Genomic DNA, 20,344 nt, shown 5'->3' with positions numbered 1-20,344 from the left:
CATGGAACGTAACTGGCTGAGTGCACATTTAAAATGACAAGTCTATTGTGTACAAACACTGCCCGCAGTAAAGATGGCGGCGGCGCCTTCACGTTTGTGAAGATCGGCGGCGTGAGGGGTGACGTCACGACATCCGCAGAGCCAGACCCGGAAGTGTTGGTTATGTCTGCAGCCTGGAGCTCCCTGACCCCAGGTGATGGGTGAGTGCATTGTATTCCGGCTCCGCGAGGGCCCCCTGCCTGCCTCTAGCACTTACTGTATGGGGGTCTGCAGGAAGCAGTGATGTCCAGTGACCGCCACATCCCCCAGACTCCTGTGCTCATCACCTAGCAGTGATGCATCCCCATATAGAAGGAAAGATGGAGCCCTTGTCCATAGCAACTGTTTGTAGGGTGGAGAAAGGACGTCCATCCAGTCCTTTTATCCTGTAGTGTTGATCCAGAGGAAGGCAAGAGGCTCTAAAGTGCTCGCTTACATTGGGGTTGTGTATTGCGCGCGTGTAATACGTCATATGCAGTTAAATCTCAATGTAACCTGCGTATTTTATATCCCCATGGCCTATAATGGGTGCATCAGCTGCCAAAATGGGACATGCTGCGGGTTTTTTTAAATGTGTGTGGAAAAAAACGTACTGCTGAATGACCCAATGTAAATCAATGTTCTTTTAGGACATGTGAAAAAATCTGCCTGTAAGGGCTCCCACACACTTGCGATTGCTGTTTTTGGTAACTCGATTATCAATGGGACTTTCTAATGTTAAAAACGCACGCAACTGCGTTTTTGGTGCACTGCGTTGCGTTTTTTTTTACAAAAGAAAGTCCTATTCACAATCACGTTACCAAAAAATGCAATCGCAAGTGTGTGGGAGCCCTAATACACAGCCCCCATATGAGCCCTAAGAGCTGGAGGCCATGGTGGGCTGTGTTCACGCTTCTGTCTGCTTGTTGTGACCAGGGATCCATCAGAAATATCAGAAAAAATAGTGCAGCATGATGTGCTCTATATCTTGTAAAACCATCAGCCAGCACTTCTGTCAGCTGCCGCAGGATCTGGGATTGTGACAGATTCAACAGCTGCTATATTTTCATCTTTGTTCTATGGGGTGCGGCCACACTTCCGTTGGGGTGCGGCCACACCCGCTGGGGAGCGGCCACACTTCCGTTGGGGCTGGTGATCATAATTCCGTCTCTTTTTCCATTTTTGAAAGAGAGAAAATGGAATTAAGACAAGACTTTCTGCTTTTTTCCCCATTGATTTCAACTGGCTTAAAAAACCCAAAAGCTTGCGGTTTGCTTCTGTTCTGTTAGGTTAGTGGATTCGTCATTTTTGTTTCAGACGTTTTGATATATAATAATTAGTATAGTTTTGGATTACAAGGTGCATATGGCGAATGTTTTGGTTGGCATCAGGTTATTTAAAAAAAAAAATGTATATCATTATTTTATTTGGTAATTTTTTCTACTTTTCTACCTTTTTTTAATCTCTATGTTCCCTATGACATCATATAAGACCTCTGGGGGTCATTTACATGGTCTTTTTTTTTATTATTACAATAATGTTTATGGATTTTTCAATTAAACCTACATACAAGGAAAAAGCATTATGAAGAGGTTTCCAGTTTTGATATAAGAGGGTAGAACAATCCTTGCATTTTTCAAATAAGGTAATGGTAACCAATCGTTATTTTAAAACACAACTGTCAATGCAAATTTCAGGAAATACAATATGCATTAAAAAAGAGAAAACAATGGCCTGGCCAGGGCCAAATGGTGTTCCGGGGGGTTGGGGGAAGTGTGTATGGGGGGGGGGGGGGGGTGTTCCCTCTCTCTCTCAGGACTGCCGCCCCATAGGGGCAAAGGCACCGTGGGGGCATGTTTAGATTAGTAGGTTCATTCCTGCCGTAGGGAGGGCATAGCTTATCCATGGGGTCCATATGCTTAGGAATTTGTCATATTTATCTTCTGTTATTGAGGTAAGTTTTTCGTTTATCATATACCAGTTCATGCAGCGTTTAACTTCATAGAAATCTAGTGATGCTTTACGCCAAGAATGGGCAATGGTTTGTTTTGTGGCTAAGAAGAGGAAAGATATTAGTTTTCTGGAGTTTGGGTATTTGTCGTCTTTTTTTTTTTTTTTTTAATTTCTCACTTTGCCACTGTAGCTGGGGCATCAATCGGAGCCCCAGTTAGAGGGGAAAACATCCCCCTGTAGTGACAATAGTCACTGGCAGAGGTGATCAGAGTCTGCTAGGACCCTGCAGCTCTGACATCCCAGGAGGCATCTAGCGGTCACATGATGGCTGTGTCAAATAGCGGAAGTAGCCCTTCCACTTTCACTCTTCAGTACCTAGTGCTCATTGAGCGCTAGGTAGGCTGTAAAGAAGGTAGAAGCCGTTAAAAACCACTTCTGCCTTAGCCTGTGACTAACAGCTGAGGACCCAACCTGCTCCTGCTACATTGCTAAATTTACCGTGCTTGGTCCTAAAATGGTTAAACACAATACAAACAGAATGGTTTTCCATTTGTGTCCATCCCCCATCCCCCATTCTCCATTCTATGCGGTTTCAGATTTCTTGGATGGAAAAAAAGGTCTTGCAGGTTGATCTTTTTTTGTCATAAAAACAGACAGAACTGAAGCAACCAAAAACAATATAAGCCCCATTGAAATAGGGATTTTAGTGGATCCGTTTTTTCTGTTTTTCTGCTTCTAAGATAGAAGAGGAAAATGGAAAACAAAATGCTGATGTGGACCCAGCATTAGTGGAAAAGTATCCTCCTGACTCTACATATCTAATAATCTCTAGTAATCTAGTGACTATAAAGTAATATTACTACACTTTAAAGGGGTTGTCCACTTCTAACTGTTTTGCTGCAGGAAGCACACAGCTCTGTACATTACGCAGTGGCCCAGGTTGGTACTGCGGGCCGAGTCCTATAGAAGTGAATAGGACTCAGCCTGCAGTACCAACCCTGACCACTGCACAATGTATGGAGCTGTCTACTTCCTGCAGCAAAACAGCTAAAAGTGTGGACAACACCTTTTTAAAGGTAAGGTTATTCTTAACTTTATTTTTCATTTTGAGGGCTTTATCATGGATATCACATCTTTCTGGTTTCTAAAAGATACAGCCTTTGTACTCTGTGAGTTGGTGAATCAGTTCACTCCTAATAATGATAATAAGTTACATTCTTTTTTTTCTGGAGTCTCATGTTTGTTGGTGAAAATGTAAGTCCAGATTCAGATTGGTCCTTGATTTGTCTTGATCCAGCCATTTTGTTTACAGCTACCCTGCACACCTATGTGTCTCCATGGTTATAGACCACAAATACTCCCTTCCACCTGATCCCCACTTCTTTCTAGCATACAATAGGGAAGTAGGGGACAAATAGATGGGAGTATGTGCTAGACAGCATCCCACAGGGTCTGTTTTCAGTTACCATAGATACGCTGTGGTCTGCATAGAAGCTGTAAACTCAAAACGATAGTGATATGCCTATCTGCAGAGGTATGCATACCCTTTATATGATAGCATACTGTATATGAAACCCCTCTGACGTAACGTTCTGTCTGTTTTTCAGCTGTGGAAATAGGAAAAACATGCATCGGCCTTTACTGTGGAAAAATCTTCTCAAATGGGTCCAATGAAACCCTTGGAGAATGTGGGGTGAGTTGTGACTACTTTTTATATGTATTTGCATCACTCACGTTCTTGGGCATGGTGGCAATGATGGATCCATTCATCTGGGTAAGCTTTTTCATCCAACACTTGATTAATGTGAACCCACTAAATAGGTCCACAAGCCTCCAGTCGGAAGGCTCATTAGTTTTTGCATGACATATGCTAATTAACCCCTTAAAGGGTTTGTCTAGTTGTAAACAATCGATTGCCTATCTTTAGGATAGGTCATCAATAATAGATCTGCATGTGGTTCATCGCTAGGGATCCCAACAATCGGCTGTTCTCTGGTATGGTGTACTTGTATACCGAGCTGACTTCTGCAAACAGCTCCATTCCCACTGTAGTGACCTGGTTTGGTATTGCAGGCCACGTTCCTATTCATTGCAATAGGAACTTGGTCTGCAGTAGGGCAAGTCAGTGCGTGCAGACACCCATAGAGAACACTATGAGTCCAATATACACAGACCGACCACCAGTCTCCAGAGATGACGGCAAGGGAACAGGGAGGCCGACAATATTAAATAGCACCCTCTCTCTCTCTCTCGAGCTTCACGCCCCATGCCCTATACGCCCATGTACTTTGTATATGTTGTCAATACAACATGAAAGGTTCCCTTTAAAATGGATGTACTATCATCACCTTATTAATGCCCTTATATCATGGGTTCTTTCAGCTGACAGATGCCCATTAACAAAAATCAGTCCATGTACCCGTTTCACCTGGTGGCTAAACTTCCTGTTGTCCTTCTAAAAGTAGACCGTACTTGTAAAACTTGTGTGTCCTTGCCTTTCAGGCGTGCCCTCGAGGTCAGCGGACTGATATAAACAGTATCTGTCGCGAGTGTATAGAGTCTCCAGAGCTTTATGACTGGCTGTATTTAGGCTTTATGGGCATGCTCCCACTCATATTACACTGGTTCTTCATTGAGTGGTATTCTGGTAAAAAGAGGTAAGAACTGTCTCATTTTCTCCAAGTCCCCTATAAATTGTCCCTATTAGCCATTTAATAACTGTAGGACATTCAGTACTAGACGTTCATTACTACCGTTGGGTCCTTGAGTAGTCCTGAAATGCTTTGTGTATAATTATAACATTACATTTGGAAAAACCTTCCCTAAAATGTCACTTTCCCAGGGAGTCTCCACGACAGCACCACCTGAGATCGCCTCCTCCTGATAGGACAGGAACACACCGAGAGGTTAAAGTTCCCCCCCCCCCGTCCTCCCCTCCTCAGTGTTTTCCTGTCCTGCCAGGAGGCAGGGTCACCGAGAGGGGCTGGTGGAGACGCCAGCCCGGAAGAAAGAAGCATACCGGCAGATCGGAGGGCAGTGCTCCAGCCTGTCCTCCCTTCTTGCAGAGCGACTCCCGGGACGCCACATGGGGTGGTCCCCCCGGGCCAGGTTCCTCCCGCGGCGGCCCATGGGGGGTGCAATGCGGGGCTCCAGCTCTCCTACGCGCCGGCTTAGGAACGTGCGCGGCGCCTCCGGCTTCCCCTTAACGAGCGGGGCGCCGCGGCAAGCGGCGAGCGTGATGACGTCATCGCGCAGCACGGCCGGCGCTCGGAGGGGGCGGGGCTAAAATTTAAAGGCGCCAAAATTCAAAAAAGAAAGGATTCAAAAGGAACCTGAGAGAAGATGGCGCCGAGCAAGGAAGCCACTCAGTGAGTATTGGCTTAAATGCCCCAAGAGTGTCTGCAGCACCAGTTAATAAAGCAATGAGTGCTCCAGCACCAGAGGTCGCGGAATGCTCCACCGCGGCGGCAACCGTAAGTAGCCAGTGGGGCAAACAAGGCATGCATATTCGTATACGTTGTTAATGAATTTTGCATCCTTACACGTAAATTTTGTTGTCTGCCAGGGGGATAGAAGAGTTGCCCCTCCCAGAGCCAAAGCTAAAAAGTGCGCAGAATGTGGCACAAGACTATCGGCTTCGCATGCCAGGCCATTATGCAAAGCATGCATAGCCAAGTTGGTCAAGGAGGAATCAGGGGGATTCCTCGAGGACGTCAGAAAACTCGTCCAAGAGGAAGTGCGGTCAGCACTGTCGACCCCAAAAACTCCACCCAGAGGGGCATCGGGGACAAAGCGCCGAAGAAAAGCGCATACCCCGCAGGAGCTCTCAGACTCAGAGAGTTCAGGATCTGAACCGGAAGAGCTGATGCTTGAGGAGTCCTCAGAGGAAGAGGAATACCAAAAGTACCTCTTCCATAGAGAAGATTTAACGGAGCTGATTAACTCCGTTAGAGCTACACTGAAAATGGAGGAGCCCAGGGAACCCCGTTCAATGCAGGACGAGGTCTTTGGGGGTCTAGGGGAGAGGAAGAAACATACCTTCCCGGTCCATAGCAACGTAACAAAATTAATACTTAAGGAGTGGGAGAAGCCCGACACGGGATCCTTCTCGTCTAAGGGGGTGAAGAGGCGCTACCCGTTTGAGGAGGGGGTATGTGCGAATTGGGAGGAAATACCCAAGGTAGACGTCCCAGTGGCTAAGGTGGCTAGGAGGACAACATTGCCCTTCGAGGACGCCACACAGCTTAGAGACCCAATGGATCGCAAGGCGGAGGGCCTACTAAGAAGATCCTGGGAGGCAGCGGCCAGTACGCTCAGGCCGGGGGTGGCAGCCACGTGCGTCGCCAGAACCCTGGGTGTGTGGCTCGAACAACTGGAGCTGCACATCTCGAGCAAAACACCAAGGGAGCAGATCATAGATTCCCTCCCTATGTTAAAGATGGCCACTAACTTCCTGGCAGACGCAGCAGCGGAGTCAGTGAAGCTTTCGGCAAAAGCAACGGCCCTAACCAACTCGGCCAGGAGGGTCCTCTGGCTGAAGTCATGGTCGGGCGACCTAACATCCAAGAATAAATTGTGCTCGCTACCCTTTCACGGCCAATTCCTCTTTGGTCCGGATCTAGATAAAATACTAGAGAAAGCGTCGGATAAGAAGAAGGGATTCCCGGAGGAAAGACAACGTAAGGGGAAGACCTTCTTCCGAACCCCGGCACAACAATCGGAACCCTATAAGGGCAAGGGCAAGATGGGCCGATGGAGTTACCCCAAGGGAGGCAGAGGGAGAAGCTTCCTCTTCAACCCGCACCAGGGGGACCCAGCCAAGCAGAAGCCCTGACGCCATCCCAGTGGGGCGAGGCTGCAGGGCTTTGCGGATCGGTGGGCCTCGATTTGCAGGAGCCCGTGGATCCCGGAGATCCTGCAGGAGGGATACAGAATCGAGTTAGTATCCCCCCCCCAGGAGAAAATATATTATCACGCGAGGTCCAGTACAACAACTGTACCCGCTTCAGCAGGCGGTACAGGACCTAAGACATCTAAAGGCAGTGTCCCTCGTGCCACAGGAAGAGGAGACCTGGGGGCATTACTCCAGACTCTTTCTAGTAAAGAAACCCGGGGGAGGTTCACGCCTGATAATAAATCTAAAACCCCTGAACGTTTTCATAAAATATCGAAAATTCAGGATGGAGTCCATCACATCAGCGGTAAAGTTGATCCCCAGGGGGGCCTACATGGCCTCGATCGACCTGAAAGACGCCTATCTGCATGTACCGATCCACAGGGACTCAAGGAAGTACCTAAGGTTCGCGTTGGAAATGGGCAGCAAGACAAGGCATCTTCAATTCAGATGCCTTCCCTTTGGAATCTCCTCAGCACCCCGCATCTTCACGAAGATCATGGCGGAGGTTGCAGCCTACCTAAGGCAGAGGTCGATCCTAATAATCCCATACCTGGACGACATACTAATCATAGCCGAGTCCAGGGAACGCCTAGTAGAGAACTTGGCAACAGTGCTCAGCCTGTTACAGTTCCTAGGTTGGATCATAAATTGGGAGAAGTCCAGCCTAAACCCCAGCACGGAGAAGGTGTTTTTAGGCATAACACTCGACTCAGAGGCCCAATGCTCCTTCCTCCCCGAGGCAAAGGGGCAGAAAATTCGGCACATGGTAAAATCCTTTATGCAGAGACGGTCATGCACAATCCGGGAGGCTATGTCCCTCCTAGGAAGTCTAACATCATGCATCCCGGGGGTAGCATGGGCACAGGCACATACCAGACCCCTGCAAGCAGCAGTCCTCGCAGCGTGGGACGGCAGGCAGGCTTCGTTAGAAAACAGAATACAGATCAGGAACTCGGTAAGGGTATCCTTAAGCTGGTGGACGTCCCCAGGAAATCTAAGAAAAGGAGTCCACTGGATATTGCACCCGGCAGTACAGATCACGACAGATGCAAGCTCCTGGGGGTGGGGGGCGCACGTCGGAGACCAGCTCCTACAGGGCCCATGGCCACCGCAGACGAAGCATCAATCCTCAAACTACAGGGAGCTACAAGCAATCTGGAAGGCCCTGCAGCACCTGGGGGAGACGGTAAGAAACCAACATATACGGGTACTGTCGGACAACACCACGGCAGTGGCCCATATCCGACACCAGGGGGGCACGAGGTCACCAGCTCTGCAAAGTATCGCGCAAAGGATATTTCGCTGGGCGGAGGGCCGCATCATCTCACTGTCAGCGGTACACTTAAAGGGATCTCTGAATCAAAGAGCAGACTTCCTCAGCCGGGGGCGCTTAGACCCAGGAGAATGGTCCTTATCCCAGGAGGCATTCCGGATAGTGACGGACAAATGGGGTCCCCCGCAAATAGACCTATTCGCGTCAAAACAAAACGCCAAGGTGACGAACTTCTTCTCCCTCAGACGGGAAGACCAACCGACAGCGGTGGACGCCCTGAGCCAGGACTGGGGAAGAGAACTGGCGTACGCATTTCCCCCGATCCCACTAATCCCAAGGGTACTACAGTACTTCAGGTCACAACCGTGCACCCTGATCCTTGTGGCTCCCTTTTGGCCAAGAAGGAGCTGGTTCAGCCTCCTGAGAGACTTGAGCATCCAGGAGCCAGTTACCCTTCCGGCTCAAGAGAATCTCCTAACGCAGGGACCCCTGAACTACCCCGACGTAAGCAGACTTCATCTAACAGCTTGGTTACTGAAGAATCCATACTGAGGGGCAGGGGATTCTCAAGCAAGGTAGTCAGAACGCTAATGGCAAGCAGGAAAGAGACTACCAACCGCATATACCAGAGAATCTGGAGGAGGTTTACCTCTTGGAGACAAGAGAGAGGCTCCTCGGGCAGCAGTGCGGACGTCCCTCTGATCCTGGACTTTCTACAGGACGGCCTGGATATGGGCCTCGCCCCAAGCACCCTAAGAGTCCAAACGGCAGCCCTTAGCGCCCTGTTTGACACAAAGTTATCCGGGGACAGGTGGATCAATAGATTCCTGGCAGCGGCAGATAGGCTTCGACCCAGGTCCACCAATATTTGCCCAGACTGGAACCTTAATTTAGTCTTGAGGGCCATGACAGGGGACCCCTTCGAACCAATGGAGGGGCTCTCATTAAAAATGCTCACAGTAAAAGCTATCTTCCTAGTGGCAATTTCCTCAGCCAGGCGGGTCAGCGAGCTACAGGCCCTATCCATACGCCACCCGCTCCTCAAGATTACAGATACCAAGTTAGTCTTTAAAACAGACCCGACCTTTTTGCCTAAGGTGGTATCCCCATTCCATAGGGCCCATGACATAATAATACCCTCGTTCTATAATCACCCAAAAGACGAGAGCGAGCGAACCCTAAACTGTTTGGACGTCAGAAGAGCAGTCTTGACGTACATCGAGGCCACAGGCCCATGGAGGCAGGACGACAACCTGTTCGTCCAATATTCAGGCCCTAATAAGGGAAAGAAAGCAGCCAAAAGCTCTATAGCCAGGTGGATTCGCCTGGCCATTAGCGAGTCATATAAGGCTTTGGGGAAGGAGGCCCCCTCGGCTCTTAAAGCCCATTCCACAAGGGCAGTAGCGACCTCATGGGCCGAGCATGGCTCGGCATCAGTAGAGCAAATATGTAAGGCAGCAGTATGGAAAAAGCCCCATACTTTCGTCAAACACTACAGGGTAAAGGTGCAGCTAGACGAGGACATGTCCTTCGGTCGTAAGGTCCTCTCAGCGGCAATCCCACCCTAGAATTACTTTAGTTGATACGTCTCAGGTGGTGCTGTCGTGGAGACTCCCTGGGAAAGGTAGGATTATACCTACCCGATAATCAGGTTTCCAGGAGTCTCCACGACAGCACCCGTACATTCCCTCCCCAAGAAAGAATAATGTATATAAAAATAATTAAATAAATAAAGGATAATAAAATAAAAAGTATACCAGATAGGAAAAAATTTAAGTTAGCTCCTACCCCGGCAGTTTCGTTATAATACACTGAGGAGGGGAGGACGGGGGGGGAACTTTAACCTCTCGGTGTGTTCCTGTCCTATCAGGAGGAGGCGATCTCAGGTGGTGCTGTCGTGGAGACTCCTGGAAACCTGATTATCGGGTAGGTATAATCCTACCTTTTTTATTGTAAAATTTGGATGTATAATATAAATATATTTGTTGCAGAGATCAGTCACCGTATTTTTTTTTCTTTATAAATTCTTTATTTATGTTTTCTCTTTTTCTTAAAACATCATGGTTGACATTGTTGGGTCATTATAAGGGCGCCTGCACACGAGCGGAAATTCCGCGTCGGGATTTCCCGCGGAATTTCCACCCCTGGAAGCTGCCATAGGGTTGCGTTAACAAACGCAATCCTATGCAGGCGGCCACGATTTGGCCGCGCGAAATCTCGCGCAGCAAACAAATCGGGGCATGCTCTGCGAGCCCCGCACAGATACGTCACTCACCGGCCGCCTGCCCCGCTCTGCGCATGAAAGAGCCGGGGCCGCGAGAGAGGTGAGTGCCCGTGCTGCTGTCTGCAGATGCTCGGGTCGGGTCCCGCTGCGAGAATTCCCGCAGCCGGATCTGACCCGGCCGCCTGCAGGCGGCCTAAGGGAAATAACCATCTGAAAATTGGTAATTAACATTTTGCATTACTTAAGTGTAACATAAAATTCCTGGCCATACGGACCAGATTCAATCTCATCGAATGAACTAATCAAGTACAGTAGAGGGGGACGTAAGCCCCTTAACCCCCTTAGTGGCAAGCCTCGAAAATCTCCTTCCTCCAAAATTCGGAAATTATTTTCCAAAATTGTTAGAATGTATTCTTTCATTACAAAAAAAATTTTGCAACGTGATTGTTGACTTCCTTAATAAATGCTTGGGAGATTAAATTGCATTGTTGACTCTTATTAAAAAAAACCTGCCCTGTGAGGCATGTCATGGTAATAATAAACCTGCTACTGAAGGGGTTAACAGGTCAGTCACCGTGTTTTTAATCTTTTTAGCAATCTCCCAAGTTTTAGCCTTCAGAGCTGATAAATAATTTTCCCTCTTGTGTTTCAGCTGTAATGACTCTATTTCTCACCAGGGTAGCTGTATGACACGTTTTAGTTTTTACAGAAACTAATTTCGGGTACATATGATGTATTGAATAACTTTTAATAATTTTTTTTGCTGGGGAGTAATGGAAAGAAAGCAATTTCACCCTTATTTTTGGGGACTTACATTTACATCATTCATTGTCTAGTATAAGTATCATGCTAACTCTATTCTGCAGGTCATTATGATTATCACAACATCACATTTATATGGGTTTTACATAATATATAAACATTTTTTCTTCTGGAGAAAAACTTTTGCGTGTCGCCACCACGGGCAGAGTATTTTTAGTTTTACATTCACAGAGCTGTATGAGGGTTTGTTTTTTGTAGGAGGACTTGTAGTTTTTATCGATACCATTTTGAGGTATAACTGACTTTTAAATTCCTTCTCATGCCTGTTTTGGCGGAGCAAGATTACCAGAAAACGGCTATTTTTGCTTTTTTCTTTATTTTTTAAATGAAATTTAGCGTGTTGTCTAAATAATGTTTTATAGTACGAATTGTTAGCGATGTAGTGATGAGCGAGCATACTCGCTAAGGACAATTGCTCGATCGAGCATTGCCCTTAGCGAGTACCTGCCCACTCGAGAGAAAAGGTTCGGCTGCCGGCAGAGGAGAGCGGGGAGGAACAGAGGGGAGATCCCCCCCCCCACTCCCTCTTGTTCACTGCCGCAACTCACCTGTCACCCTCGCTGGCACCCGAACCTTTTCTGCCGAGCGGGGAGATACTCACTAAGGACAATGCTCGATCGAGCAATTGTCCTTAGCAAGTATGCTCGCTCATCTCTAAGGGATACCAATTTGTAGTTTTTACTTGCTTTCAATATTCATTTAAAACATTCCGTAAGGGGGAAGGGGGGGGGGGGGACTTTATCCATAGCCATGATCAGGAAGTAGGGTGCCATTTGCATTTGGAGTCTACCCTCTCCAATCTGTCCTAAATGCGGCAGCCAGGCTCATCTTCCTGTCCAGCCGCTACTCGGATGCCTCTGCCCTGTGCCAGTCACTGCACTGGCTGCCCGTTAAATACAGAATTCAATTTAAACTCGCTACCTTCATCCACAAAACCCTCCACCGCACAGTGCCCCCCTATATTGCTTCCCTCATCTCAATCCATCACCCAGCCCGGGCTCTCCGCTCTGCTAACGAAACCAAACTGAGCGCCCCGTTAATTCGAACTTCTCATTCCTGCCTCCAAGACTTCTCCAGAGCAGCACTGATCCTCTGGAACGCACTACCAAAGGCTACCCGGGCAATCCAGGACGCACAGAACTTCAGGCGTGCTCTAAAAACGCACCTCTTCAGGGAGGCATACCGTATTCCCTAAACCAAATCCCTCTGTACTCCGCCTGATAACATGCTCCCTGACCTACTGACTGCAATCCCTGCTAGCCATAATAAACCGCTCCTGCAGTCATACTGTTTCTGCCGTCACACGGCTAAATGTCTGACCATTGTCTATGTGTATAGCATCCCTCACTCTCCACCCCGCCATACGGTGCACATCTCCAGCCCCTTTACCTTCAGTATCACCCCATTATCTGTAGTATGTAACCTCGTTGGAGCAGAACCCTCACCCCTATTGTTTCCATCAACTGATTACTATGTAACCGTGGTTCTGTAATGTTTGTACTTTTGTCTTTCTGTATTCCCCCCTGTCTATGTAAGCGCTGCGGAATATGTTGGCGCTATACAAATAAAGTTTATTATTATTATTATTTGCAGGGTTAAACAACATAGAGAAGGGATTAGATGAGCAAGTGTTCATCTTCTCACTCTTTTCTGGGGTAAAAGACCCCTATATTTGATACTTTGCGAGCAAATTGATAAGGGCGGGGGGTGTTAATTTGAGCAAAACTCCATGTTACCCCTCCCCTGGGACGTGAAGGAGAATATCAGAAATCTGCTTTCTCCTGCTTATATCCGCCTTTCACATGACAGTATTCCTCACTCCACTTGAATCATGTAACTCCGCTTGTATCAAGATTCTTGACTTCAAAACGACAACACAAGCATGCTAGTAGCACCAATAGAACCAAAGCAACAGCTGTTTGAAGTAGGACAAGCTCTGTTCGTCCAAAACTGTAACATTCTTTTTCTGTAGAATGGACGCTGTTTGTGGTGTAAGGGGTGTGTGTATATATATATATATTTTTTTATTGTACTGCTCTAACATTGCATCTCTTCAGTTCCAGTGCACTTTTCCAGCACATCACGGCCTTGCTTGAATGCACTGCAGCTGCCCTGATAACATTACTTGTCAATGAACCTGTTGGATATCTACACATTCGCTCCTGTGGAGTGGAGAAACTTTCGGATTGGTATACAATGCTGTATAACCCCAGCCCGGACTACGTCAACACTGTGCACTGTACACAAGAAGCTGTTTATCCTTTGTAAGTGGCTCCTCTTTATGGTAAATGGAGTGTTCCGTGTACGGCCATTATATAACTAATGGTTTTAGGTGTGAGAATTTCTACCTTGCCTATAACATCTGTGTCCTAACCAACTAATCAGAGGTTGGTTTGACTTTTATAATCAGCTAGGTTTGTCTGAGCCAGTACTGATGCCTAATCGGACCTAAGCTGCAGCATAGCTGTATCGGTCATAAGTCAGCGCCTAAATCACATATTTGGTCCATCATCCATGCTAATGGATGATGACCTCATCCAGGATGTTGGCCACCTCTATTATACGATATGTAGTGATTTTATGGGCGCATGCTCCGCAGCACTAGCTGTATGTGCCAACACTGTAAATAGTTTTACTGCTTAGCACCAGATTATTTGTATGACTAATGTATCACTATCATCCACAGGTACACAATTGTCTTCATTTACTATGCATTCTGCTTGGTGTTGATGATGCTGCTCAGACCTCTTTTAATAAAGAAGATCGCCTGCGGTTTAGGGAAGTCGGACCGTTTTAAAAGCATCTATGCAGCACTGTATTTTTTCCCTATCCTAACTGTGATACAGGCTGTAGGAGGTGGATTATTGTGTAAGTGAGAGATGAATATCACATAGGGAAATAAATGTGTGCGTGGTGTTATTTGTAGGGCTAAAATTAGCAGGTCGATTAGTTGAATGAAATCAATTAATTTGCCGTTTCAAGTCAACACCATTTTGGATTTGCCAAGAATCCTAAAATCTATAACACACACACAGTATGGAGCAGAAACCGATTAAAATCAGCTGCACCTGCATTACCAGTGGTGGCCACTACACAGAGGTCGCAGTAGTTTGCTTCCTCTCCGTAAACTGTGCTGTGGCATTGATCGGCAGGGTTCCGAGCAGCGGACTCCAGCCATTCGGCTATTGATGTCCTATCCTATGGATAGGTCATCAATAAAAAAAAAAGGCCTGGAGAACCCCTTTAATTCATATTAGTTTTTGGGGACTTGGTGCATTAATACTCCTAACCATGTCAGCAATGTTTATATTCTATTTACACTGTTACAATAGTGCAGTATTTTAATGTAAGATAATACACATGGCCTTGTAAATGCATTCACTATCACTTCTTCCACTCTTTCCTCTTCCTATGTTTCATATGATGTCATCTTGATTAACGTTCTGGTTCCCCATAAAAATGTCACTATACCTACAGAGTGTGCCGGTAATATACCTGGTGCCCTCCTGAGTATGTTGTGGCGATGGTTCATCTCATTTCAAGTCCTTTCTTCATGTAGGATAAGTGGATGCCAAATTCTCAGACTTCCCTATGTAACAGTGTGGTTCAGCAGTCTGAGACACTCCTGGCTGTTAATACCATAAGGCAGATTAATTTGCAGGATAGCAGATTAATTTTCTTTATAGAGCAGTAGAAACAGGCAGTGTACCCCTGCTGATTCATTTGGAGACTTGGGCCCAAAGAGAGGTATCTGTTAGTGTTAGAACTCATCCATACACATGGCCCTCCCCGGACGTGGCGGATGGGCCCATATGCTTTGATCAAAATATGTGCTAAGAGCCTTACATGTTTATGTGGTTACTGGTACAAGAGTTATGCAATTTCATTCACATATTGGATGTGTTTGAGTGTTGTTGCCAAATGTTTCTACTTGTACTGTATTGTCGCAGCCATGGCCTACGTGTACCTGTGCCTTTTATTTGTTGGATGTGCAGACCCTGTGTTGTGTTTACCCCCTGCTGGTCTGATCTGGAAGCTGCAGCTGCAGTACCCCTACTTGTACACAAAGTGATCCCTATAAAGTATATATCAAAAGTGTTTAGTCACCAATAACATGTATCCCCTACCCACAACATAGCCGAGCCCCCACAATGATTGGAATACGGGACGGTTTTCAGTATATAGTATATGGGGTAATATACTCAATACTGTACTTCACTTAAATATAGAAGTCTTCTATATCTTTGCCCATATGAGGTGCCTTCTGTAGAGAAGGGGGTTGCTGGACTTTGGCAGTATGTGTTATTTCTTAATGAACACTGATGACATCAGAAGACCCCATTATAATCCATGACATCTGTACTGTCCTTTTCTACATTGAACCATTAATAGGAGACATATAGTATTGTCAGTAATCTGAATGCCTTGCAGCAGAGAACAGTACAGTGCGTTCTTGGTGTGTATGGCTTGATTATGAGTCCCACAGTTTAGCATTGTTGTGTAGTATCATGTCTGTAACCTGTTTAAGGGGCACTCTCAATCATTGATCAATCAAACGTGTTCTTTCTTTCCAGATTATGCCTTCCCGTACATCATTCTGGTGTTATCGTTAATAACGCTGGCGGTGTACATGTCTGCATCAGAGATAGAGGTAAGAATGACTCCTACGCGTCTTGTACTGGACTGTGATTACTGGCCACTACAGATAATAGTAGGTTTTTATTGGCCTTAGCCATATTATAGTTTAGCAATTACCTTTTTTTTTTCTAGTTCACAATCTTTTGGACAAGAAATTGTACTCAGTTGAGTACACCGCTGTCTGTGCAAATATACCAGGATCCAATTTGAAGTCAGTCATTGTGACCATCACCGAGATTAGAACCTTCCTCTCTGCTCGCCTCTTACATTTACATCTAGGCGATTAGGTAGTAAGAAAGGGTGTTTAGTAGAGATAAGCGAGTATACTCGCTAAGGCACATTACTCGAGCGAGTAGTGCCTTAGTCGAGTATCTCCCCGCTCGTCTCTAAAGATTCGGGTGACGGTGACAGGTGAGTTGCAGCGGGGAGAAGGGGGGGAGAGAGGGAGAGAGAGATCTCCCCTCTGTTCCTCCCCGTTCTTCCCTGCCGCTCCTGAATCTTTAGAGACGAGCGGGGAGATACTCGGCTAAGGCACTACTCGCTCGAGTAATGTGCCTTAGCGAGTATACTCGCTCATCTCTAGTGTTTAGACATCATAGTTTTCAAAGGAACACTTCCATCAGAAAGAGGGATTTTTTTTTAACTCAGCATTCATAGAAAACACTTTTATTTTTTTTAGAATTGTTGGCATTTGTTTTTTCCATTTTGACAGTACTAGGGAATTGAAAATGAAATACAAAATACTATATCATACCTCTATAAGCAGGCTTAAAGGGTTTTTCAGTTATTTATTTTATATAGTTTTCAGCCCCTCTTGCTGAGAAACTGAAAACTATATAAAATAATACGTAATATAGAAAAGTTATACTCACCGTGGCGCCAGACAGGGGATGTCAACCTAGTCACATCCTGTAAACCTGTCCCGTTGGCTTCTAATGTAGAAGCCCTGAAGCAGGTTTACGGGATGTCACTGATAACATCCCTGTCTAGCCTCTTATTGGCTTCAGCGGTAACATGAGTCAACGACCCTTGTGACCGCTGCAGCCAATGTAAATAGAAGCGGGGAGGTGAGTTTTGTGGAGGCTTGATACTATTGTCCCCACCACCACCAATGTTTAGGGTGCTCCAAAACCACCTTTAAGACCTGTTCACACAGCTATGATATTGATAAATTAGGGAATTGTTATAGAGGTAAAGTCCCATGGGGCAAGCACAGAGTCATGACTGACTCCTTGTGCGACGTCACATCGTGACACTGTCTTGGCAGACTGTTTTTGCGGGGTAGTTTGCCACTGTCTTCCCTATCTTTTAACACCCCTACCACGACCACCAAACTGAGTACTCATTTTACTGATCTCGGAAGGATGGAAGGCTGAGTCAACCTTGAGCCCCCTACCTGAACCATACGGGGATTGAATCCGCAACCTTCTGGGCCATGCAGGGCTCATAATTGATATATATTTGCACACCTTAATAGACAAGTCTAATTTTATTTACTACTTACTACACTTGTGTGATACCTTCTTACATGTTATTTTACTTTGCAGACTTTTAAGGACCTCCTAGTGAGGAAGAAACGGCTGGTGGTTCTCTTCAGTCACTGGTTAGTTCATGCCTATGGGATCATCTCCATTTCTAGAATGGATAAACTAGAACGGGACTTGCCTCTCCTGGCATTGGTTCCAGGGCCAACACTCTTTTACCTGCTTACTGCCAAATTTACAGACCCATCACGGATACGTCTGGAAGAAGGGAGTGGACATTAACCTGGGTGCAATCCCAGCAAGAGAAACTGAATTCAGAAAGTCATGAGTGTAAGGTGGATGACTGAGATGGGTCAACATTTGTGGACTTGGGCACCAAAGGCAATACAATGGAGACAGCCATTTTGTCTGCTGCTCTTTATCTGAACACAACCAATGATTTCATAAGGAGCCAATGACCAGAAGTTTTACCTTTTGCCTTCACAGGATGGAGCATTTAGTTTGTCAGCAAGCATTCACTAGATGCGTAGGCATTTTATGCATTGGTTCGCTATTACTACAGATGAAAAGAAGCGCCACTTGATGCAATTGGCCGCTTTCAAAAAGTAACCAGCAACATTATGAAACGTTTCCTACATCTGGAACCTTTATTCGTATGGACTGCAACCCTCCAGTGTCAAATGAAACTGCACCCCAATATCCCAATCCTGGTAAAGCACCTAAAGTATTAATAGAGAATAAGGTACCGCCTGGTAGAGCATGCTGGGATTTTGAGTAAGCTAGAAGACAACAGGATTCACGAGTCTGTTTAGTGAACTTTAGACATCTACTAAGAGTCTGCAACAGCTCTAAGGTTGGGTTCACATGGGTCAGATTTGCTGCAGAATTCTCGCGGATTAGCCACACCAAGAATCCGCAAGAATTCTGCAGGAAACCCGTGGCTGCAGGTTTTGGAGCTGCTTCGCCGCCTGCATTTCCAATGCGCCCATCTCTTCCCATAGAGAGTAGAGAGGCCGGTGCGGAAAAATACAGAATTGACATGCTGCATTTCTAATTTCCGCTCCGCATGGCGGTTTCCGCACTGTTTGGCTGCAACGTGTGGACGAGATTTTTGCAAAATCTCATCCACTTTGCTGGCTAATCCTGGGATTAGAAGCCGCAGGCGGAATTTCCGTGCGGACAAACTGCACAGAAATTCCATGGCAAATCCGTCCCGTGTGAACCCAGCCTAAAGTAGAAGAGCTAAGCAATGAAAATAACCTCAAACACAGCCTGCGGCGGCGTTGGGCAGAGGCTGCTCCTTCATATCGTGTCTTCTGAACCTTTGTAAACTGATTCTATTTATTTTTCATTCTTTGTTTTGTGGATATGTTGGAAGGTAAGTAAATGGGATTTTATTTGCTTCTTTTATACATTGATTTCTGTAATATACAGTTTTGTTTGATGTGCCCGTAAAAAAAATAAAACCTGCTTCAAGGAATGGGTTTAGATTTTCAGTTTGAAGTACTTGTTGCCTTTTTTCCTGAAATAAAAAGAAAAAAAATTCTGAAAAGCAATAAAATATTTAAGCAGCTGATAACTGTTCCCTTTATACGTACACTCCAGTTATTGATATTTTACGTAATGACATACATATACTATAAATAGAGATGAGCGAGTATACTCGCTAAGGCACTTTACTCGAGCGAGTAGTGCCTTAGCAGAGTATCTCCCTGCTCGTCTCTGAAGATTCGGGGGCCGGCGGCGGGTGACAGGTGAGTTGTGGCGGGGAGCGAGGGGGGGGGGGGGGGGGTTGAGAAAGCTCCCCTCCGTTCCACTCCGCCCCCTGATCTTTAGAGACGAGCGGGGAGATACTCGGCTAAGGCACTACTCGCTCATCTCTAACTAGAAACCTTTATCGGTGTTCACAAAATAAGAGGCTTTCTGGGAGTTAAAATTAAAATTAGCCAAACGCGTGTGTCATACAAGCGTATGCACACTTGCATGAGCATAGCGTTTTTGCGTATGCTTCGGCATATTTTACTGTATTTTTTAACACCTGCAAACAAAGACAAACCAATTAAAATGGCTAATTGGTCTGACTTCCAGATGTGCTCTTTTCCAGCGCCATTATGCAACATATCACACATCTAGCGTATTTTTGCATACCCCTATTTACTTCTGTGAGTACTTTTTGGTGCGCAAATGTGCAGGCAAAATACGCGCATGCGAATGTACCTATTGAAATCTTTGGGTTCTATTCTCTATGTATTGCACGCGTATATTTTGAACACACAAATGCACCCATGTGACGTCAACCTAAGCATCCATTCGCATACAGAGTTTGGTACATGTCAAAATCCATTCCAATTGGTGCGGCTTTTTATACAGACCCATAGCCGATTTCAGCCTTTCCATTGAAGGGGTGAAGTCTGTTATGGATCTGCTTCAAAATCCATCCCAAATCAGCTAAATGTAAATGCAATTTAAGGGCTTATTCACACAACTGTTTACCCAGGTATGTGCACGCTACACACAGAGAACAGAATCTATTGATTTCAATGGGCTCGTCCTCTGAGTGCGTTTTGCGTGCGCAAAAAAGTAGATCCAGTTCTATCTTACATACGCCTATGTGACTGAGTCCTAAGAGAAGAAGAGAGCGCCAACTGCTATAAAGCTATATTAATACATTAATTGGCACAGAGTGTTGAAGATCACATTTTCCTATATAAAGTTATGCACTATAGCGGCAAATCATGTAATTCGATTTGGACCCAATTTCTAAACTGTCTTAAAAAAAAAAAAAAAAAAAATCTGTTGTCCACAGCAACCAATCAGAACACTGCTTTAATTTTTAAACTACTATGGTAAAATGAAAGCTGTGCTTTGATTGGTTATGGGCAACAAAGACAATTTTCCTTTAAGATAGTCTTCTCCAATATATATTAGTCGTTTTTGGTAAAGGGGTGGAAATTTATTAAGACTGACGTTTCAAATGACAATTTTAATATGTTGGATACATATTAGGCTGGCTTCACACGACCGAGAAAATTGTG

At 45.7% G+C, this 20,344-nt stretch overlaps 2 protein-coding genes across 2 annotated transcripts in view; one reads left to right on the top strand and one right to left on the bottom strand.

The window, feature by feature from the left end:
• Positions 1-117: 117 nt before the first annotated feature.
• Positions 118-18,805, top strand: JKAMP (JNK1/MAPK8 associated membrane protein). The gene is made up of 7 exons (XM_066608220.1): positions 118-200; positions 3,579-3,664; positions 4,474-4,628; positions 13,245-13,451; positions 13,874-14,055; positions 15,762-15,838; positions 17,373-18,805. Exons 1-7 carry the CDS (start codon positions 197-199, stop codon positions 17,589-17,591), a joined length of 930 nt encoding a protein of 309 aa, XP_066464317.1. The 5' UTR covers positions 118-196; the 3' UTR covers positions 17,592-18,805.
• CCDC175 (coiled-coil domain containing 175) overlaps positions 18,681-20,344 on the bottom strand; it is a 54,935-nt gene continuing 53,271 nt past the window's right edge. The window contains exon 20 of the mRNA XM_066608219.1: positions 18,681-18,831. Coding sequence (XP_066464316.1) covers positions 18,803-18,831 — 29 coding nt within the window. The 3' untranslated portion in view covers positions 18,681-18,802. The remainder of the gene's footprint in view (positions 18,832-20,344) is intronic.

Source organism: Eleutherodactylus coqui, chromosome 6 (assembly GCF_035609145.1).
Source record: "Eleutherodactylus coqui strain aEleCoq1 chromosome 6, aEleCoq1.hap1, whole genome shotgun sequence".
In the NCBI taxonomy this organism is placed as follows: Eukaryota; Metazoa; Chordata; class Amphibia; order Anura; family Eleutherodactylidae; genus Eleutherodactylus; species Eleutherodactylus coqui.
This window is presented reverse-complemented; position numbering and strand designations above follow the sequence as displayed.

What these genes read in the sequence shown, in the direction of transcription:
- JKAMP (XM_066608220.1), top strand. An exon ending in CAAGAAGCTGTTTATCCTTT is followed by an intron (nt 13,452 to 13,873) that starts GTAAGTGGCTCC and finishes TATCATCCACAG; the next exon opens with GTACACAATTGTCTTCATTT. An exon ending in TGTAGGAGGTGGATTATTGT is followed by an intron (nt 14,056 to 15,761) that starts GTAAGTGAGAGA and finishes CTTTCTTTCCAG; the next exon opens with ATTATGCCTTCCCGTACATC.